At 36.5% G+C, this 24,023-nt stretch overlaps 1 protein-coding gene across 25 annotated transcripts in view; it reads right to left on the bottom strand.

Annotated features, from left to right (window-relative positions):
* The window catches only part of inpp4ab (inositol polyphosphate-4-phosphatase type I Ab), a 64,436-nt gene that overhangs the window by 20,559 nt on the left and 19,854 nt on the right, over window positions 1-24,023 (bottom strand). For 5 of the 25 annotated variants that reach the window (XM_083532072.1, XM_083532053.1, XM_083532071.1 and 2 more), the window contains 15 exons: window positions 22,351-22,532; window positions 20,275-20,319; window positions 19,672-19,790; window positions 17,000-17,116; window positions 16,021-16,100; window positions 15,107-15,218; window positions 12,953-13,043; window positions 11,732-11,879; window positions 10,530-10,660; window positions 9,754-9,858; window positions 8,514-8,622; window positions 7,116-7,133; window positions 4,846-5,032; window positions 4,406-4,615; window positions 1,779-2,091 (listed from right to left, as the gene is read on the bottom strand). In XM_083532072.1, the coding sequence (XP_083388198.1) occupies window positions 1,779-2,091; window positions 4,406-4,615; window positions 4,846-5,032; window positions 7,116-7,133; window positions 8,514-8,622; window positions 9,754-9,858; window positions 10,530-10,660; window positions 11,732-11,879; window positions 12,953-13,043; window positions 15,107-15,218; window positions 16,021-16,100; window positions 17,000-17,116; window positions 19,672-19,790; window positions 20,275-20,319; window positions 22,351-22,441 (1,876 nt within the window). In that variant the 5' untranslated portion in view covers window positions 22,442-22,532. The remainder of the gene's footprint in view (window positions 1-1,778; window positions 2,092-4,405; window positions 4,616-4,845; window positions 5,033-7,115; window positions 7,134-8,513; window positions 8,623-9,753; window positions 9,859-10,529; window positions 10,661-11,731; window positions 11,880-12,952; window positions 13,044-15,106; window positions 15,219-16,020; window positions 16,101-16,999; window positions 17,117-19,671; window positions 19,791-20,274; window positions 20,320-22,350; window positions 22,533-24,023) is intronic. The other 20 variants (XM_083532051.1, XM_083532054.1, XM_083532069.1 and 17 more) reach the window with 7 other exon arrangements.

Below are 24,023 nucleotides of genomic sequence, written 5' to 3'. Positions count from 1 at the left end.
CTCCAATCTAATCTGTCAAAAACTATGCCCGACATATGTGTAAAGGCACGGTTATATATACACATTTCTATAGCAACAACTCGTTCCCAGGAACTGATAGAATACATGCGCTAGATTAGAATTAAAATTAAACTTTTTCTCTTTTTTTTTTATAAGTGCAAAATGTGTTTTTTTCCCTACTTAAATCTGCAAACTTGTAGTTTAAGAATTTAGAAATATTTAAAGCAAAGGCAAATTCTTTTATATTTAGAAATATTTCCTACTTCAATTTCAGCACTATTTCTAGGTTCCCATTAAAATGTCGAAAAATTAGCAACACTGACCATGTTATATCCTTTGCACAAAAGATCAGTTGACAATCTGATGGATCCGATCTAAAATGCCAATGACTCATGCCAGTTATTGTGCACACGGTCATTATAGCAAAACAGGGATATGGTGTTCCCCCGGAACTTGTGGGAGCTGCACTCTAAGACCCCCCCCACAAGTTTTGAAAATCTGCGAGTTTTGGACGCAACCCTTGCAGCCCCTATGGTACCTTAGTGAATTCATCTAGATATTATGTCACTTTATAAACATTATAGTCTACAGTATTAGACCAAATACATAGTATAAAATGTTATTCCTAACGTTCCTGAACAATCCCTGCGGATTCCTGGGAATTTTAAGATAATCCATAACTTGCGGTTTAATAGATTCCAAATGAGAATTTTTTTCTGAGTCTGGTTTCTCTCAAGGTTTCTTCCTCATACCATCTCAGAGAGTTTTTTCCTGCCACAGTCACCACTGGTTCGCTCATCAGGGATCAACAATAATAAGGAACTAGCTTATATGTAATAAACGCAATTATTCCCGCTTCATCTGTGTAAAGCTGCTTTATGTCCATTGTAAAAAAGTGCTATACAAATAAAATAAAATTTTATTTAATCAACCTGCTCTTGTCTGCTGTTGTGTCAATAATGTTACAACCTTTCACATCACACCCTTACACTGCATTCATTTCCTCTTTATATCTATAAATGTATATAGCAATACATTTATACACCTTTCTACGTTGACGTTACAATGTCAAATTACTTTTAGTATACTTCTAGCATTCTGTGCTGGTGTAATATATATCGATCATCCCAAACTCACATATAAATATATATACATGTGTAGTGTTGTGGTGCATCTGTGGAACAAGTCAGTTCCTGTTATCACTTCTGTTACAACAGCTATAAACAGTTGTACCTTTACTATCCTCTCTGCAACATCTTCAGTTTTTTTTTCGTAAGGTTTACCTCTGACGACTACTTTTTTTTTTTTTTACAATAATAATTCTTTGGGAATTCCTTGTCATTTTAAGTGTGTTGCCCTTGATGCTAAGAATTTTTTTTTTTTCTTACTCGGTCTGTTACTTTCGCTAGTTTATCACCACTAATGCTTAAAAAAAAATGAAAGGAGTGCAAATTCAATGTTTCTGGCCTATTCTTATTGCTTGGAAAACAGTCATTTAAGTAAGAGTGTGACTAACTGTGGTTAGAGTGTGACAAGAACAGCAGAACCTAAACAGCAGGAAGCTGATCATGTGTACAAGTACATTTACACAAGAGCAGTGTAATTCTAAGTGTGAGCAAAGTAAATCATCTGAGAATGGAATAAACATTTGAGTGTGCGTATGTGCTCTAGTATAATCAACAAAAAAAATTCCGATCATGCAATAAACCGTAGAGCACGAAAAATGGAAAGAAAAAAATTAAAGAGAGAAAGAAAGAATGTGCACGTGGGACACCTACAGGCAGGAGTTTCTGTATTAAGGGGGCATGCAGGATTCAGAGCATGCAGAGATGATGAGGGTGAAGATGAAGGTGGTGATGATGAAGAAGGCTTCTCCGGTGAAACTGCTAACTGACACTCATTTGTGCAGGCCGGGTTGATCCAGAACGCGTGGCACTTCTCGTTACCTTTCTTAGGAACGGCGCTCTGTTGGTCAGCCTGGAACATGTCCTCGCTGCTGCTACTGCTGCGTAATCGCTCTCTCTGCAAGAGCTTATCCACCCGCTGGATGATGCACTCCAGACTCTTATCCACATTCACCCACACTTTCTCCTGAAGGCACAACAGAACAGTACAAAGGATATTTGGATTATATCCTTGTCATATTATGGTAAACTGATCTTAATTGCTGTTGCAGCATTCATCGCTCAACTTCAGTAATACACACATAATCGCATGTTTATATATACACAGACAAGCACAATATTTCAGTTGTATTATCTACAAAAAGAAATGTAAACTGATTTTTCTATGACATCATTTACATTAAACAACAATACAAAACTCTGCAAATATTCATATATATTACAGTTACATATATTTTTATAAATAAATGTATAAATATTAAAATTTTACAAATAATTAAATACAGTATCTCACAAAAGTGAGTACACCCCTCACATTTCAGCAACCATTTTTTATATGTTCTCAAGGGACAATACTATAGAAATGAAAATTGGACACTAATAACAACATACAGCCATTATTGTTTAAATAACTGACAAAAAAAGTGAGTACACCCTAAGTGAACATGTCAAAACTGTGATCAAAATGTTTTTTGTGTAAGCACCACTTTTATCCAGCACTGCCTTAATCCTCCTGGGCATGGAATTCACCAGACACAACCTGCTGGGATTCTCTTCCACTCCTCCATAATGACATCACAGAGCTGCTGGATGTTAGACAGATGGCGCTTCTCCACCTTCTGCTTGAGGATGCCCTACGGGTGCTCAATAGGGTTTAGGTCTGGAGACATACTTGGCCACTCCATCAACTTCACCTTCAGCTTCCTCAGCAAGGCAGTTGTCATCTTGGCGATGTGTTTGGGGTCATTATTATGTTGAAAGACTGGCCAGTTTCTGAAGGAAGGGCATCAATGTTCTGTTTTAGAATGCCACAGTACCTAGTGGAATCCATTTTTCCCCTCAATGAACTGTAGCTCGCCAGTTCCAGCAGCACTCCTGCAGCCCCAGACCATGACGAACCACCACCATGCTTGACTGCAGGCAATACACAATTTTCAAGGTACTCCTCACCAGGGCGTCTAAGCCAAACAAGCTTATCTTAGTCTCATCAGACTACAGGACATGGTTTCAGTAATTCATGCTGGACAAGTTGCCTTTAGCAAACTGTTTGCGAGCTTTCTTGTGAGGAAACTTCAGAAGAGGCTTCTTTCTGGGACAACGGCCCTTCAAACTGACTTGTTGCAGTGTGCGGAGTATGGACTGAGCACTGACAATCAGACCTTCCGCTTCTGCAACCTCTAAAGCAATGCTGGAAGCACTCGTGTCTGAATGGTTAAACGACGTAGATCATCACTTAGGGTGTACTTACATTTGTTGCCAGCTATTTTGACAATGATTGTATGTTGAGTTATTTGAAGAGAACAGTAAATCTATAATGCTATACAAGCTGCACATTGACTACTCCAGATTCCTTTCTATAATATTGTCTCTTTAGAACATATAATAAAATGGTTGCTGAAATGTGAGGGGTGTACTCACTTTTGTGAGATACTGTATGTAACTAACAGCCATTTTACCTCAGAGCAGCCACAACATGACACAAATAACAAATACTTTTACAGACTAAACAAACACTAGCTTTAATGCTTTAGATCTAGCTTTGGTTTCTGATATTTCTTGTAGTGCAGCCACTGCTACTGTTATTGCCTGTGGGAAAACCCTGAGTTACCAGGGCTTTTTTTTGTTTGTTTTGATGAGAACCAGCAGCTACAGTCTCTTCCGAAGACTGTATTAGAATAGAAAGCCATTTTTTTTAGCTACATGTGTTAAACATCTTGAACAGACCTTTTGTTGAAACCCACTTACTTTTCAAGAAATTTTGGAACATGTTATATTGTTCGACTGTTTGAGGAATAAATAGCCCTGAATATCTACTCTTAGTTTTAAGCATTGACTTTTTTCATGCAAAGACTCTTGTTAAAAAGGATAAACCAACACAAAAAACAGAGAGCCAAGAAAAACGTATTTACTGCTAGAAATAGTGATGTAAAGAAAACCCCAAAAACAATAGTCACTGACATCACCAACAACCTCTATAAGGAAGGGGTCAATATATCAAAACAAATGAACACAGAGATGAGCCACAGTTCTGTAAACAGGATTAACCTTTACCAATGTAATAGAAATGCCAAAGTGTCAATGCTAAGTGAGAAATAAAATCCTCTCTCATGATCGAAAACATACAAGCTTATCGGTCAAATATGTATCATGGTAGGGCTTGCATGGTTGCTTCTGAAACAAGCTCACTATCTTCACTAATAATGGCAATCATGATGATAGTAGCAAATTGAATTCAGATAGTCTGAGTCTATCCTCCAGCACGCTATCAGCAGTGCTCTTACCCATTCCTCTTCATGCCAGTCAGCATGTAGGGATGAACGGTTGTTGCTCCACTTGGCTAGCAATGTGTCCTGGTCGTTGCGTAGCACCACATGTTCCAAGTCAGCTGATGGCGAGTTCTTCGAGGCGATGTACTCTGGCCTGGCAGCATTTAGGGCCTGCACTGCTGATGCCAGTAGCTTACAGTCACATACTGTCACAAGCTGCCGTGTCTGCAACAGCAAGAGATTTTGAGCTATACAAAATTCGAAAAACTATGAACCTCAAACATATTTATTGATTGTGCATTCTTACAGTATGTATTACTGGATTTACAGTAACGGAAGAGAAAGCAGAAGAGCACCCCCCACAAAAGCTGCTCACTCTTACAGCCTGTGACAGCTATAGGTTTGCCTATATGTGCTAGTTCTTAATAATGCTAGTTCTTATCTTACATGCCCACCTTGTCTGCCAATATTGTCAGAGTTCTCTCCAGGCCGTTGGCGGAGCGCTCCTTGGCGGCGCGGGAGAGACGCTCGGCATAGTAGCTGACCTGAGTCTTTAGAGTGTTGATGTGTGAGATGATCTCTTTGGCGCGGACGATGTCCTGAGGGATGTACATGATCGACTGGGAGCTGCTCAGAGAACTGCTGCATGGACACAGGGTGTTACATCCATTACAATCATTACAACTCTGTATGACTAGATAAGTGCCACCTTTCTGTTAGACAACATTCCACAATATTATCATCAAGGGTGTGCCTGATCACAAACAAATTAACATGGAAGTTATGACATACAGCAAAGCTGAAGCTTGAATGCAAGGATTTCAGTAAGTAAAAAATGCAGTTTCAACTTTGATTTACATTTAGCCAGTGTGCAAGCAGTTATTTCCAAAAAAGGGAGGCCTGAATCCAGGCTAAGAACAGAGCTGTTAAGTTCCTTGGCCAAGGGCTTAACAGTGTATGCCAAGATGACTTAGGATTCCAACTAGCTATTCCTCTACCTCTTACAACCTACACACTAATCAATCTTTACCCCTCTGACTCTAACCAACTAGCTTGATCACTCTAGCTTAATGCATTAACCTTAAGCATCTCACCCCCAAGTTCTAACCTGCTAGTCCTAAACCTCTAACTCTAACCCATTAGCCCTAACATACTAGCAAACCCATCATCTCTAACCTTCAAATTCCCAAAATACAACCTTCTGGTCATTTTTACAGAACCACAAATCACTGAGCTGCTGTTGTTTATCTAACAATAAGTTAAAGCAATAATATCTTATACAAGTGGCTCAAAACCAACAAGGTCAGTAATTCATAGCCAATGGGTCTGTGACTTCTTAATTTAGTTAAAGTGGTATTGAAATATAAAAATCGATATATTTTTCTTGATTTATTTGTCTGTCTGTCTTTCTGTCAATCTATAAGAATACAGGTACAATATCTACACCATTTCTTGGTTAGTCCAAATTTCATCAGCCAATATATGTTCGATGTCTGGAGGATCAGCAGTTCATAACCATAGATTGTGTTGTGGAATTATGAGATTTATTACTGTGACTAAGTGACTATAGCTACTATATAGGGAATTTTTAAGGTAACTCTATAAAAGCAAAGATGATATTTAACTGTGAAGCAAAAAACTGTCCCAACTGACTTTTATTACCACTTGTTGCACTTCCTGTTTTTGACCACTATAAAGCTTAGTTGGGCAGTCCAATCCAAGGACTAATGCTTGTACAACATCTGGAAGCGCACCTTTTGGGACATATCATTGGACTGCCTCACTGTACATTTCCTACAAAAAACTGTTTAGTTAATGCCTTGAACTTTATTTACTTATCATTTTACTTTTTTTACTTATCATTTTTTCCCTAGTTTTTTTGTTTTTTATATTTTTATAGCACTAGCACACCGTGACAAACCAATGATACTTGGCAATAAAGATGATTCTGATTCTACATCAGTGGAACATGTCAAAATAGCAACATCTGTTTAAAGAATTGTTCCCTCCAAATATTATAATGAGCATTTAAATGGATTTTAAAATCAATTTAATTCTGAATGGGAACTTTATGAAGACTGACATTTGTGGTAATTTATGTGAGTGGGTGATTTATATGGTGGGGTTTTCTCACTTCTGAACCTGTGGATAAACTGCCATCGGTCCTGCAGTAACTATAGAACAAAAAACTAATGTAACCTTCAAGAACCTCCACTTCCTTGTTCGCACTATTAACCTGGTAACTCCAAAGCAAAACCACAGACACCAAACATGTGTGTCCAGAAATCACCTACTGAACTGATCTATTTATTTTTGAGACCCATCAACCTGTGTTTCTTCCCATAGTGTAATACAGTGAAGAGAGTTCCGTGATGCATCCCCATTGTGGAACAGGAACATACATAGAACAGAGACATATACTGTATGTTTGTGTGTATGGAGGAGTATGAATCACACACACACACACACACACACACACACACACACACACACACACACACACACACACACACACACACACACAATCCTAATTATCACATTTACAGTTATAGTCAATGGGAAGATTTCTGGAGATTACAAATAATTAGTTTTTTCATAACTGATCAAAAAACAAACAAACAAAAAAAAAGGTCCTTAGAAAGGTCCTTCGACATAAAAAATAAAATTAAATAAAAAAAATCACAAAACGACAGGGGAGACAAAAATCAACTTAAAATAAACTCACCATTCCTCCTCATAAATGCTGATTGGAAAACAAAGGCAAATAAAGAGCAGGAAAGAAAATGAGAAAGGAAATTTTACTCTTGGTAAACAAGAGGTTATAAAGGCAGCATGGAAAAGAAAAAAATGACTGATTAGAAGCTACAATGAGAAGCGAAACAAAACGGAGAAAATCAGCATGCGGTCATATATAATGGACAAGCAAATACAGAGTAAAATAATCCTCAGGCAGGATGTTCACTTTAAGTCAACGCTTATAACTGGAAATATAACGAGATTCTGTGTTAAATGCTAATCTGATTTTATAATTTATATAATTTTATAATTTCAATCAGATACATGGAAAAGCAAAGCTGTGATTTTAGAGCACTGATGTGTGTGTGTGTGTGTGTGTGTGTGTGTGTGTGTGTGTGTGTGTGCATATGTGAATGTGTATGTGTGAGAGAGCATGTGAGCTGATGTAATGTGCTGAGCTCAATGCACAACAATGCTGAGTGGGCAGTTACTATGGTACAAAGACCAGCCTCATATCAAGCAGAGTCTAAAGGCATTTCTGCTTTTCTCTTAGATCCACCAACACACAAAACCTTGGAAATGACAGGCATGAAAATGTCTAGGAGTTTAATTAGATGAATCTTTTTCTAAGGAGCCTTGTTTGAAATAATTGCAATAAAATTCATGTTCAACATCAAGATGATTTGGTTCGGATGCTCAAGTGAGTTTTTCCGCCATAGGGCAGTTTTCCTTAAAGATGACATTTGCGGTGTTCAGCTTCTCAGTGACAACACATGGCAAGTGTTTTTTTTGTCAGAAATAGTGGTGAGGAAATTATTTTTTATGAGGTCCACCATCTCATGGCTGTTGTTCAACATAAACAAAACATAGGACATTACACTCTTTTGAAATCCAGGCATTTATGGATTGTCTACTGTCTTTCTTACAAGCTCTGGAGCAAATGATTAGCTCTTTTTCTTATACACAAGGTCTCTCTGGCACTTCCTTTTTCTCACACACTTAAAAACACTTTCAAAAGATTTTGGCTTATAAATCCAAGGCAAATCATACACTGTAGGACCACACTTGAAGAGACTTTTAAAAAGAGCAAAATAAAGGGGCGCCAATAATTTGACACTTCGCATTTTCCTTTCATTTTCTTACCCATTTTTACCAAGGGTGCCAATAATTAACAAACTGATTCTATATACCCATGTCTTACACACATAAAAACCCTAAAACCTTGCCTACACACACCCCAGTATGTTTAACACACACACACACACGCACACGCGCGCGCACACTCGCGCACACTCGCGCACACACGCACACGCACACGCGCGCACACACGCACACGCACACACACAGTTATTCTATTTCATGCAAGAGTTCGATCACAGTCACTTACTGTTTCTTGGCCTCCTCGAATTTCTGGATGAGTTTACGCAGGCCGCTGTTCTTAAAGCCCTGACAGTGAGCTGCTGGAGCGCCAATTGTCACCACATCGTATGTGTGATCTACACACACACACACACACACACACACACACACACACATACACACACATACACACACATACACACACATACACACACATACACACACACACACATTATAAACAAGAATAAACATACCAGATCATCCAGAACACAGTGAATAAACACAAGCTTAAGAATCTTACACGATGCAGAGAGATAACATTCGTCTCACTCAAAAAACACACACGCACACACACGCACACACGCACACACACACACACACACACACACACACACACACACACACACACACACACACACACACACACACACACACACACACACACAATATAGGTTCTAAATGATATATATCAGATAGCTGAAACAGATATCTAGTGCCTTGCTAGTGTGATAGCTAGTGTCCAATGTAGGTCAGTGCTTTCAGTGGACTGTGTCCTAAAAAGGAGAGAAGGGTATGTGTTGTGTGTGTGTGTGTGTGTGTGTGTGTGTGTGTGTGTGTGTGTGTGTAAGAAAGAGAGAATAAGTAACAAAAGTGAATAATAATTCAAAATTGATAATATGTATGCCTGTGTGTATGAGCGAAAGAAAGAACTGTGTACAGTTTTAGCACTAAAGCATAGAAACAAGAAAAAAACAGCCAAGACTGTGTGTGTGTGTGTGTGTGTGTGTGTGTGTGTGTGTGTGTGTGTGTGTGTCTGCAAGTGCACTAAATAGTGTGTCTTCCTTGTGCAAATAAACCAGATACTGAATGTATGGGTAAATAGAATGGGAAAGAAAAAGAGAGAAAATTTAATAAAAATAATATATATAAAATAAAATTTTTTTTTTTTTTTTTGTCTACAGTTCCTTATATTTTCTTTTTGACATATATTTGTGTCTTCTATATTTTGCAGGTCTTTCAATAATATTTTGCTGGTGTACTGTCATTTATTGTTAAGGGTAAAGTTCTGTAAAAACCCATGTTTTAAACATTATTTTAGTCTATTTTGGGTTTCTCTGCAATCAAGTAGATAGGTCATTATATACAACTGAAAATAACTGGCTGGGAGTGGTGCCAAGATGTCTGTTAAGCGGACAGACTTTACTAGAAGAGCTATGGTCGAAGGTTGAGCAAAGAGAATGGCAGAGATGAGCAAGGTGGCGTCTCACCGAACCCAGAGTCATCCTGCACTCGCATCCTCTGCACATGGAGGTTTGTAGACATGAACTCCAACTTCCTGTCAGCTTTGAGGTTGCTTGCTTTGAATGAGGGGCCTGAAAGAAAGTAAGAGAGAGGGGGAAAAAAACTGTTAGCAACAGAAACACTCTATTAAGGACATGTTTGAAAACATGGCAAAAGTACTGAGCAAATGTGAAATGCTAGTTTCTAAATCAACTTTAGACATGTTTAATCTGTTTTGAAAAGGTTGCACCAAAGAAGTCCTGCCTGGGAGCAATCCACACTCCTGAAGCAAATAGAATCAAATTTTGGTGTCAGATGAGACCCTAACCCCAAAACATCATACCAGTCTCTACATTTTAATGGACTGAACTAAAGATGCCATATACAAATCAAACAATCTATAAAAGTTCATAGAACAATAGGCCAAGATCTTCTTTCATGCTATAAATGGCAAGATGAGGGTTCCTTCCTTAAGTGAAGGTTTCACTCAATGTAATCACATTACTTTATTACTAATACTTTCGAACCAGTAATCTGAAGAACCAAATGAAACATTACTAACCCAATCGGTGGAAAGTGTTGAGCTATCTGCCCTCTTCCACATTCATGAGCTGTCAACAATTAAGTAGCTTTGCTGTGTGGGGTTCAAATTTCAATCGCATAATTGTGAATTTAATCCTTAAACATGTTCAATTCTCTTCCAAAAATGTTGAAGTTTGACTGTACACATAATAAACACGTTGCATCATTGTTTTCCACACACCTTTGTATTCCTGCTGGTGTTTCAGTGTCTCCTGGTAGGTGAGAATGACGCTCTGGTACTGTGTTACGATCTGCCGCCGGAGAGTCTCCCAACACGGAGATAATTCCCCCAACTCTTCCAGCTCACATACTCTGTGGACACACACACACACACACACGATAATTTTCCCTTGGTGTTTAATATTGTGTCTATGTAAGTGTGTGCATACAGTCATGTAGCAATGTCTACTTCTGAAGGAAACCTTCCCGCTGTAACACATCATCAAAGCACAAATTGAGATAATACACCTTTTGTTTCCCATTTTTTAAACATCCCATTCCACATTTAGTTTCCATTTGCTGTTATAATAAGCTCCAGTCTTCTGGAAAGATGTTCCACTAGATTTTACCCTACATCAGGTACTGATTGTGAGGATGAGGGGGGCCTAGGGTGCACTCAGTGTTCCAATTCATTCAGTAATTTCATATTCAGTAATGTTGAGTTCAGCAGGCCACTCAAGATCTTTTATCCAACCAAAGTAAAAAACACTTTTGTCTATAAAGTTTGTTGAAACTTTCCCAAGCGGCATGCAATTGCTAACCCAATGACTATTGGTTTCTCTTTTAATATCTTTATAAATGCTCATTTAGATAGTTTATGCTTTATTCTTTAGAATTCCATGTAATAATTTATTTTATTGTCTGTGAACATGTCATCCACATATACAGGCTAATTCTCTTTCAGGCAAAGAAGAAGGCATACGTGAACATGATCCAGACACGGCGCCATCCTCTCCGGGCCAATTTAAGACATTTATGAGATGGCAAACTGTGATACAGACCATGTCAATCACGTGTGAAATCAGACTGTACACAACACAATAACAGATTGATGTCAGATTTTCCTCTGGTTTAATCTTATCAGTTGAAGCATGTGCTCAGGCAACACACTGATTTGATCCAAAAATGGATCATGAATCACGAAGAAACACTGAAATTCTACTTAAACTCGAGTTGCTGTCAATTGCGTCATTTGCAATGAAAAAAATAGGCATTTCAAATCAGTAAAGAATGAAAACCAGAAGCAATTTCACTATCCCAGACTATCCCAGACTTCTAGACCCTAGTGTACATTAACCCTGTGATCCTGACATGTCTAAGATTAAATATCATTACTATGTCTAATAACTGTTTTTCAGCATGAGTATGTGCATTCATGTTTACCTGGCTGAGTCCTCTTCCAGCAGTAGTTTAACAAACTGCCGTGGGACATTGAGAGACAGCACGCTCTCTGCCATCTGCTCCAGGATACGCAAGTGATTCCCGTCAGTGGTGGGTAAACGGTACATTCGAGACATGGTTCCCCCAAATACTACGAAGGATAATAATGTCATTGAGTTTATATAAGAATATAAAAATTTAGTTCTTCAAGAGTGTTAAAGCAGCTAAGACAGAAGTGCCAGATGCAAAATAATTCAGTTTTTATTAATGCAAGCTTTCGAACACGTGATTATGAATTATCACTTATACAATGGTCAGTCTGAATACTTAATTCTGCTTGGTTTATAGTTCTGGTCAGTTTGATCAACTAAGTTAATGTGCTGCCCAATTACAATTGTAACCATAGTAATTTTTTATTAAACACAGATCCATTGCAGCAATTCACATGAAATTCTGACCACACATTGCTATTAACTCAAGAAATCTATAAAGAAATAATTTTCCAACCAATAAAAATAAGTTACATTTAATAAAGTGGAATGACACCAAAAAAAAAAAAAAAGTACTGGACATTCTATCTAAAAGGCAAAGCCAAGTAGCAGTTGGTTTCTTTAAGTAGTTGTACTGTACCAAATAAGTATTTTTGTAGGTTAGAATAATTGTCGATAAGTTATAAAAAAGTTATTACTCAAAGTCTCTTAATGCAAATATATAAACATCTCATAATGAGTGGAGGCAAAAAGCTCTCTGAAGAACTTCCCAACAAGATAATTGCACTAGATAACAATGACACTGGCTGTTTGACGATGAAATGTAGAGAAGTTACAGTAAAAGTCTCCCAAAATGGAAATACTTCAGTAAAATACAGATACGTGAAAAAGCTACTTATGTATACTAACGAATAACATTTACTGTATTACCCTCCGCCACTAAACCTTGTTGTTTTAGTTTATAATTCCACAAATTGAGAGACTACTGGACTAATCAAAATGATTAAATATTTTGCCGTTGTTGCTCAAAATGGAGAAAATTTATAACTGTACGCTGTTTCTTCTGAAGATGAAAAACAGGAAAGTCCAAGATAGCAATAAATACAACACCTTTTGCATTGAATTACACAAATACACTCTACATTTGGCTAGCTGCCAAAGTCAAAGACAGAAGTACATTTCATTATAAGAAACTGACCTAAATAATAATAAAAAAAAAAAACTCAACTCGTACCTGTTCGCAGGAGCGTGTCTTTACACAAAGAGGCATATTTGGCTCGAATTCCTATTGATTCTGTCAGACTCTCATCGACAGAAAGGACCGTCTGTGGAGAAAGAAATAAATCATACACAAATGTTTGGTAGTTTTGCTTACACCAAGGAGGTGATAAAATTCACAATTCTGATTGGCTGAGAAAGTGTTTCTAACAGTAATACTGGCTGTAATTCAAAGCCTACACTAATCCCACTTCGCATTTAGTCCCCAAATTTTATAACTGCCATTATAATAACCTCCACTCAACCTAGATTTTGGAGTGTGCTTGTGGAGATTTGTACTCATTCAGCCGCAAGAGTGATAGTAAATTCAGGTGCTGATGTAGGGCAGGGGTGTTTAATCTTTTCCAAAAGAGCCAGTGGGGGTGCAGGTTTTCAACCCTTGATCAGTTGGAATGAAAACCTGCACCAAACCTGTTTCTTAATGGAAAAGACTGAACACACCTGATGTAGGTTGAGGAAACCTGGGTTGCAGTCAGGATTTCAAATAATCTCAAAGGTGTTTAATAGGTTTGAGGTCAGAAAATGAAGCTGGTGGGAGGAACCACAGATTTTAGCTGCTATATAGTAAATGATGAGTAAGATTAGCATGTTTTGTAGATGTTCCACAACATTATAAGTATTTATAAGGGGGTTAGAGCATTCAATTTGTGTCAGCATTAGCAAACTGCTGTGGTGTACAATGAATAAAATCAGAACACAGCACCTTAATACTGATTATTACACATAATTGCACAACAAATCAACAACATTTAAGCGTGGCATAAAAATCAATTGATTTAACAAATATAACTATATCTATATTATCTATAACGTACAACATCTATATGGTGGAGCAGCTGTTTAACCGTCAGAGGGTGATCACGTTTTTCGACACATAGTGTTGTAAACGCTCATACTGAGTTATATCCAGTCAGGTAGTATTCATCAGGTACTATCCAAGACACAAGAGGGAAAGCATCCTCCATTGCTGTCAGCTTCTCACCCAGAAGTGCCGGCTCGATTGTGTCAAAAGCACTGGAAAAATCAAAGAACATGACCCTCACAGTTTTTGCCGGTTTATCCAGGTGTCCAGCTGTTGAAGGACGAGTCTCTCCAGGGACTTCATGATGTAGGATGTTAAAGCCACTGATCTGTAGACTTTAGAGCCACTAAGTCAAGGTGTCTTCGGCACAGGAACAAGGCATGAGATTTCTCACAACACATAGACCCTTTTGAGTTCCAAACTCATGTTCAAGATCCGCTGAAGGACACCTCCTAGTTGGTTCGCACAGCTCTTGAGCACCCTGGGACTTACCACAACGGGGCCAGCAGCTTTTCCTGCATGGAGTCCCTTCAGCAGGTTTTTCAATTGCCAGAGATCTCACATTCTGCATAATGTCTTAAATCTCCGTGTTTCTCTTTGTAACTCAAGTATCAAGTTACTTGTATAAGTTAAAAAGATTAAGAAAGCTATTATTTACAGAAAGTTAGAAAAGATAGTGTGAGCAACTCTATTATTGTTATTAATAATTATATCAACCTTGCACGGGAGATCGGCATTCATGCTTTTTAATCCCAGTGAAAGGAAATTGCAATGCTACATAATACAAGACATTGTATTAATGTGCTTTACACATTATGTGAGAACCATTTGGAAAAAACCCATCATCTTCCTGCTAATAGTATGCTGCATAAGGAGCTTTTAACCACCAACAGCCTGCTAATCTTGAAAACCTGCTAATCAAGTATCACCTAGTGAATATTTATTATATATTTATTATAAGTCAATTGTTATTGAAAAATGCAAAATACTAATATCTGGTGTCTAAAAGTACAACGTGTAAACAGGATAGAACGGTGATTTGACCAGAACTCTAATACTACTCTAACACAATCCTTCTCTACTCAACAAATCTGCCCACGTATTGATCAAAACCCCTAAAAAAGAAAAGCCTGTAGTCCCAGGCAGCCACCCGAAAGATTTAATTGTTACTAGTTTTATGATCACATTCACACTAAACACTCCTTGATGTTCATATACAGTTTACCATAATATTTTGAATTATTGATAAGCATCTAAAAAACATATACATGGGAATGGGTTCATGCTGGCAATAAGTGTACATCTCACCTTGCCATTGATGGTGTCTGGTAGATTGTTGAATTGTGCCCGCTGCTCCTTCTTTTCATCCAGCTGCCAGGCGGTAATGGTGATATTCCCCACACACCTGTTCTCTGCTGAACTAAGGCATAATAAAGACATTTTGTTCGTCGCATCCACTGAACCTGCTCATAAAAATATAGGCTATTGGGCAGGAATGTACAATATTTATTAAATTAAATACATTTCTTTGCATCATCACAAACTTCACTCTGTGTCCTTGTCAGTGCTGCACTCACAGTTTTACCGTTTCATTGTATTGTGGTTTGCATTAATGTTAAAAGAACAGGTTTGCACATGTGTACTTGTATGTAGTCCTGCATATTGGTCTGTATCTTCTTATTAGTTGTGTCATCTAGTGTTCATTTATGTTGTTTAATGTAACCCCCCTGTAATTCAGTTCAATTCAATTCAGTTTTATTTGTATAGCACTTTTAACAATAGACAAAGTACCAAAGCAGCTGTACGGAGTTAAAAAGGTTAATACATTAGTTAATAAAATTATGTTAGCACCCCTACGTTTTTCCCTTATAAGATTATTCCTTATACATTTATTCCTAATGTGTGAGCCAGTGGCAAAAGTGGCAAGGAAAAACAACCCTGAGATGGTATGAGAAAGAAACCTTAAGAGGATCCAGACTCAAAAGAAAACCCATCCTCATCTGGGTGGCACCTAATGTATAGTCTGATCCTTGTTGAGGTGTGCTGTTCAGTGATGGGTCCTTAAATGCAAAACTGTTCATGCAGGAACGTTGTTTCATTTCACTGTGTACTGCAATGACTTGACTATACAAAAGGGAGTAACACATTGGGGTTTTTTTTCTTCACATTTTTAGCATTCTTTCAAATTTTAAGTAGATTTCAGAATAACACAAGGTCTGTACCTAAGTGGCAGGTGAAGTGTGTAGTTCTTGTCCTGCAGCAATTCTTTTACTGTGAACATCGCAGAGCCTAATAAATACATCTGCAAAAAAAAAAAAGAAGAAGAAGAGAGAAAATGCATGTTTGATAGCAATTTTACTGATGTATTTTTTTGTACCCTTGAAGAAAATGAGGTTATTTAAAAACTGATGCTTTTTTTTTTGCTTCCTGAAAGGGATGTCCTTTAACCCTTTTTCATGCAGAGACAGAGGGACAACCAAAAACCCTTCAGGTTTCTATCTTTAATTGTATTTCACTAAGAATGTGGAAAAAAAAGTTGTTTAAAATATGTTCTTCTTGCACTTCTGTGAGCCAGCAATAAATAAATAAGTAAATAAATAAATAAAACACAGATATATTAATTCAAGGTCAGAGCTCGTGGGTTGTATCTGAGCCTTGGGACACATACATCATCACGGATACATCATCTTTTATCACACCACAGCCTTAGGCACCTTTTGATTCCTCTAAATGCCAAACACTGTTATCATATGCAGTGGTTATCGGCAGAGGGCAACCCAGAAAAGTGATAGAAAGAGGTCATACAAAGATATACAAATGTGATATGGTGTTGGATTTTTTGTTGTTGTTTACTAAGTGACAAAGATTTTAGTTACACGTGAACTACCCACTCACCTAGAAGTCAGCCAATTCATTCTCATTGCAGAATTTGTAGCATTAACCAGTTGCTCCTACCAGTGTTTGTCTGGCTTTACTCACGACAGATCTGTCTACTTTAATGACATTAAGCCAAAACATAAGCCAATGTTGTAAATTACTGCTGTTATCACGGCTGGCAGTATTTATCGCACTTACCAACAGTCTAACATTCTCTTATATACTTAAAAACCTATTTCTGCCATCTTCATTTATCATGTGCTAATTTAAACACATGTTTGGAAGCTGGACTGCTTAAAACCTGCTTGTGTTGTTAACTCTCACCGTGCCCTGCGAGCGATCCTTCACGTCATACACGGAGAGTTTAATCTGCGTCTGCTGATTAATGAAGGAATCCTGGAAGAAGGCCACACTGCTTAAAAAGATGGGGTTCGTTGTGCCCTGAAAAATAAACATTTACAATTACAGCATTTGGCAGACACCATTATCCAGAGTGACTGACTTTTATGCAACTGAGCAGTTAAGGGTTAAGGACCTCGCTCAAGGGGCTCAACAGTGGCAGTGCTGGGATTTGAACTCATAATGCTCCAACCAGAAGTCCAACACGTTTATTTTAATTCCAGTTTGTAGTTTGATTTTTAATTTCAGTTTCATTTTAATTAGATGCATAAATGGCTTTGAGTGCATTTGCATCTTATTGAACTAATTACTTTTAGTTTGTATTTAGCTTTAGTTTGAGTTCCTAAATATCTAATATAAGGCAAAAGCCTTGATATTTGTAAATATGTATTTGACAAGGTTGAATAAATAATCAAAAGATTAGATGATCTAATATTTAAATTAACAAGCCGGAAAAATGAATCAATGTTGAATTGACCTGCCTGAACATTTATTACAACTGAAAAATCTTTAATTAATATATGCAATCTTCAGTTGCATATATAGATATCAATGGGAATTGAACATGAGAACATAAAAATGTATTAATTCCCACCTTTTCTACGTCGTAAACAAGACAAAAGAGCTTAGCACTTAATACCATGAGGTTTTCACCCATATTGCAGGTACATTTTTAAAGTTTAGGTTTTTTTTTTTTTGTTTTTATTTTGGTGTGAAAACTCATTGTTTTTATTTTTATTTTTATTTAAAAAATATTTTACAGATAGTTGTAGTTTTTGGGATAGTTTAACTTATATAAAATACTTTTTTAAACCATGATTCTTTATATATTAAGTAGATTACAGTATGTCCAGACAGTTGGCATGATTTTTTTAAGTACGTAATACTAGATATAGTACTAGATATATATTAGAATAGAATTTTAGTACATAGGACAATAAGAAAGGAATTAAACATTAAAATGGGATGTGGTGTTATAAGAGAATAAATAATAAATCTGTAGACACAAAGCAAGGATAATGTTACCACCTTGCTGTTATCTTTTATTTCACCTATACCACAGAAATTTTCTAACACTAACAAACAAAAAAAGCCCTTTTCACCTATAGACCTTTACAAAATGGTTATAATTAAGATGCCTTCAAAAATATATCGCTGCATCTATGTAACTATTCAAAATTTGACAAAAGTTTGTATATTATGAGGCATCCACAACACTAATCCCAATATAAGTTGTTACTATGAAAATGATAACCTACTAGAAATAATGCATTAATATAAACTTTAAAGCTGGAAGTACTGTTGAAAGTGCTTATACAGTAAATAATAAATATCTTCTAGACAATCAGGACAGCGCATTCAACATGCTGTGGTATTACTGATTTCAAATTGCATCACTTTTACATTCTTCCCCCTTTTGTAGTGACTTTTTTTTTAATACACTGCAAATGAGGAAGGTGGGCCAGTTCACAGAAAGAATTGCTTTGTATCCATTTATATACCTGAAAAAGCTTTATAAAAGGCATTTTAGTAAATATTACATGAGGGGGAAAAAATCCGACCAATTTGCTATTATAGTGTTATTGTGTCATACAATACTTCAGCCAATCAGATTCAGGTATGCAAATTCAAACATTGCAAAATTTTTTCAGGGAAAGGGCATGGAACAAAAAAAAAAAAACATTTGAATGTAATATTCTAAAAATTTAACACAAATATACAATAGAAATAAGAAGAACATGAACTCAATGGCAAAAATGTAAGATAGCATCAAAACCTTGTTTGTCAACAGTTTTACATTTCATCATGCTTCAATCATGCTTTCTGAAAGTGCTGATTTGGGTTTTTGTTTACGCATTTATAGTTTGGAAAATACTGACATACACAGACAAACTCTCATTGGGGGTTAAACTCTTCACAGCGAATTACCCTCACTGGCTAGTTGGATATGAATGAACAGTTCCAAGGATTGCAGACTTCAGCAAAATATGGAGCTAAATGTGTTTCTTTGAATTTAGTCTTTGTCGTTGGTAGAGACAATTTCTTGCCAAGTTGATTACAACATTAGTTTGAAATTAATATTTGTGGTGTTATTTCAAAGAGCCATTGGAATATGTTTTTTAATCATAGACCAGCCACTGCAAAGCATGATGTCTATGTAAGACATTAATGTTATTAAATGTTTTTGACAAAGTCTTTTTAGTTTCAGGGTGCTTTTATTCATTTCTCTTTTTCAAGTATTATGTTTTTTCTATTTCTTGTAATGTTACATTGAATACATTTGGCATAAAAATAATTCCATAAAAGTAGAAAACCATTTTTACCTCCTTAGTTCCAGTGAAGGGAATTTTTAATCCCTCGGTGTACAAAAATATTCTATACACGTGTATCTACCATGTTAATTTAAACAAATTTAATTAAACAATTTTAATATGGGATCAATAAAGTATTCTGATTCGGATTCTTCTAATCAATATCTATAAGAATAGATTTTGTGGCTGGAAAAAAAAAATCATTGCACGTTATCAGCTTTAAGGTTTGCATTGCAAGATGTGTTCTATAATTGCATTGGATTTTTGAATGCGAATTTTTGTTACCTCAATGATCTCTGTTTGAGCATGCTTGGTCCAAAAGGCTTGAGGTGAAGTTGTACAGCTCACAGCTACAAAGCTGTTGGGTTTTCGGTCCAAACACGGTGTAGTAAGCTCGGTGCAGGCTACACACACACACACACACACACACACACACACACACACACACACACACACACACACACACAGGTCACAATAGGGTGAGAATTTTCCATAAAGCATCCAGTGTATACGAAACAGACATGGCTACAAAAAAGGCTTCTCACTGCATACTGGACTGTATTTACCAAGACATGGAGCAGAGCACAACGTCTTCAACAACATAAGCTTTTAGCCAGGCACTGTCATTGACCTTCTATATATACTGTATACACACATCTACAATATTCCCTTCTGGATAGCCTCACACAGACTGGGGTTTAAAAACATTTCTGTGCACTTGTGTCTCCATTAAGACATCAGGGTGACACCAGAACAACACACCACAGAGATTGAGGCCAGTGCTCACGAATAATAGATAACCTCATACCCGAATAGGTGTGACCTTATGGGTGTGATGCAAAGAAAGGAATAAGAAAAAGAGAAATGATGCAGACATCGCATACTGACCAAGGCTGAACTCCAACACAGGCTCGTCTGGGTCCTGGCTGTTTCCTTTAAAAGAAGAATTAAAGGATTGTGTCATTTTAGAATAAACACCTGCTGTTCCATTGGGAAGATGCAATCGAGGAAAAGGTCCAGTATATTAGGGGAAATGTATGTGTTATTCATATATTTCATACTCAAAATATAACTCATTCCAATACTTGTGTGGCTACTGATGCAAACAATACATGATTGTTGAGGAAAACTGAAGGCCATGGTGAAAACGTATAATTGCAATTTAATTGTATGTAATTACTAGTTTGGCTTATTAATAAAATAGCACTTTTTTATATGTAACATCCTCTGACCTTCAATACAATTTGAAAAAGCATCCTTTCTCATTCAGCGATTAACTATACACTATTGTATCAATTGAATGAGCAAGGTTTAGCTTTTAATCCTTTCAGTTTTGCTAACAATGGTATACATTTTTCACTTTTAACCTGCTTCTTACTAAAATGAATGTGCTTATGTGCAGCCCCTGTTTTACCTCAGAAAAATAATATGTAATAATAATAATAATAATAATAATAATAATAATAATAATTATAATATGCTTGATTAAGCAAACACACCCAAAAGTTGTGAACCTAATCTTTTAAATAACAAATATTAGGTAAATTCCGCTAACAAGTAAACATTAGCTAGCTTTAAATAACTAAAATAGCCTGTTATCTTTGTCAAAGCCAAGACTAGCATGGATTCCAGTAGCTGACATAAACTGACACAATCCATAAGACAAAATCTATTTAATGGTAAATAAGCTAATATTTTGCTTATTGTTTATTTTTGTATTTCACATTCAGATTAATTCATTTATAATCTTGTTTGCACAAATGAACCAAATGTTCACAGGTACAGTATTTATTTGGAATATTATACAGACATAATATGATTTCTTGTTCAGGTCTGTTGTCTTTTTTTTGCATGAAAATTTGACATGTGCACTTTGTGCTTTTAGTATAGAGTTCTGTATAGTTCTGTGTTTCTTTTGTTATTTTAAGTTGTTTGATAGAGCACCTTGTTGTTTCCTGGGAAAAACGTTGTTTCGTTTTACTGTGTACTGCACTGTATATGGTTGAAATGACAATAAAGCCTACTTGACATGGCGATGTGTCGCTAACCAGCCATTACACTAGCAATTTTACAAAGACTGGAAAATGGCATAGTTATTACTATATTATATTACTATTACTATATATTTTCTATAATATTTGAGAACATCAAAAAACAGCACATTTTAATCCAAAAATTAGACATGTTTCTAGCATGTGAACTAACTGTAGAGAGGAAAAACTTTACTTTAGATATGAGTCATTATTTTCCCAAGGCCGTTTTCTTTTGACTCTTTTTCACCAGTCCATTCAGTACATTATCACCATCGCTTGGTCTTTTCTTACCTCCTCTAGGAAAAGAAACTTTCGATGGATGTTTGACACTCATGTAAATATTTAGCTAAATCTGTTTAATCTGTGTTTGGTAATTATGTTTTCTAAAATTGCACTTAAAGTTACATTTAGATATTGGCAATTAAAGGGCATACACATGATTGTCATAATTATAGACAATTCCTTCCAGAATGTTCTTGTGACTTAGTGGCAACTCTTCCACGGCCTGGTACTGGTCATGAACCTGTGGATGGGAACCTCTGATTTAGAGTTACATTTTAACTTTAGTATAACATTATTCTAACTATTCCACCCCTGAAAAATCAGGTACCAGTGTAGGCTTATTTCAGGAATTTTGATGTTTCATGATCTATGATTATTGTGACACAAATACCCATTGATGTTCATTGTGTTGTGACTGTAAAAAATGGTTCATATTTAAATACGTTCAACTATAAAATCTTTTTTTTTACAAAAACAAATTTCAACATGTTTTCAGAAGGACGATTAGAGCCCATAGTCATATAACCATTATTAAAATACAAATCCATCCAAATTAAAAGCCTGTCAATGATCACAAGAGAGTATTTTGAGAGTTTGTCCTATTCCAGATGACATTGAGAATAAATATTTTGCTATTGCGATGTCTGACCTGCCAGGGCCAGACCAAGCATCTCAGAGGAGATGTCCAGCGTAGAAGCTCTGTACACAGACCACGGTCGCTGTCGCTCTCTCACGGACATCTTGCTAAGGTGTGTGTTCAAGCTTGAGAAGTAGCAATGAAGAAGTGCACATCTCCAAGGGCAGCCTTAGGGCAGCATACTTCTCAGTCAGCTGAAATGGAAAATTAACATGGACTTAAACAGAATAGTATTAAAGGAAGCACAATCACACAGAAAGGGTTGTCCTGGAACATCTAAAGTGTGCAATCTGCTTTATCCTGTGTAGGGGTTCCAGATCCAGCCCTTCATACAATATACACTAGACAGAAATACATCCTGAACAGTCTGTTGCATTTACACACCCATTTGCACCTAGGTTATATATTATTTCCGAGTACATGGAATGGAATTTATTCATACCTACGCACAACTAAATACTGGCATGGGAGAAAACCTGGAGAACCCAGAGAAAAACATTGCAGACAGAGGAAGAACAAACTTCACATAGTAACCCAAGCTCAGGATCAAACGGGGAACCCTGGAGCTGTAAGGGGGCAACACTACCTGCTGCTCCACCACGGCCGTCTTGATTTATTAATGACACATCAATCAGTTATTGGTTTTGCAACTGCTGACAACATACAGTGGGGCCTAAACTTGAGCCAATAACACCCATTGCTGTTCAATATAGCTTAGTAACTCACTGTTGCAAACACAGTGTTAGTTAGGTTTATGTTAGGTAATGTTAGGTTTGGTTTAATTTTATTGTCACTATAACAGTACAACTACAGAGACAATGAAATGCAGTTGGCATCCTATCAGTACTGGAAATAGCAAGTAAATCAAAATTATAAGGTTATAGTAAAATATTGACTGTACATGTAAAGGTAGAACAGCATGATGCATCCAAGTAATGCAAATAGCAATAATGTGTAATAGCAATCTATAATTAGAAGTAATAGCAGATAAGTGCAAGTGTTTAGTTATTAGGTGGGAGCTGGCAGGTTAATGATTAGTAGCTACGTTTAGCATAGTACAGAAGAAGGACAAAATGTTGTTCTTAAGTCCATTTAAACTAATTGTAATGTTGATAGACAGGGATTATTTGCATTCCCATAATTGCTTGCTAATTTGAACAATGAGGTGGTACACTGGTCTGTTTTTTTTTACAAAATTCACTGTGAAATTAAGCTACTGTGAAATGAAATTAATGGTTTACTGCAAAATAAAATTCTATAAAAACAGATTTTTTTAACAGGTAATGTTTAGCAGTGCGTAATCCCAATAACCATTACTGTGCAATAAATGATAGTTCAGGCCATTATACTGTAATATGCTTTTAATAAACACATCTTTTGTTTATTTAAGTGTTTGGAACATACACTGTCTCAAAAATACATTCTCATGATGTCCACTGTTAGAAATAGAAGGGGTTACCATGCAGATTTTATGTCGTCACATGTTACCAACAGAGAAAACCAGATGCTAGGACATCCTTTAAATTATTAAGTAAACCATTAATTTCATTTCACAGTAGCTTAATTTCACAGTGAATTTTGTAAAAAAAAACAGACCAGTGTACCACCTCATTGTTCAAATTAGCAAGCAATTATGGGAATGCAAATAATCCCTGTCTATCAACATAAAAAAAAAAGTAAAAAAT

Source organism: Silurus aristotelis (assembly GCF_946808225.1).
Source record: "Silurus aristotelis genome assembly, chromosome: 2".
NCBI classification, from domain to species: Eukaryota; Metazoa; Chordata; class Actinopteri; order Siluriformes; family Siluridae; genus Silurus; species Silurus aristotelis.
The sequence above is the reverse complement of the archived record's forward strand: the minus strand, read 5'-3'. Positions and strand labels throughout refer to the sequence as shown.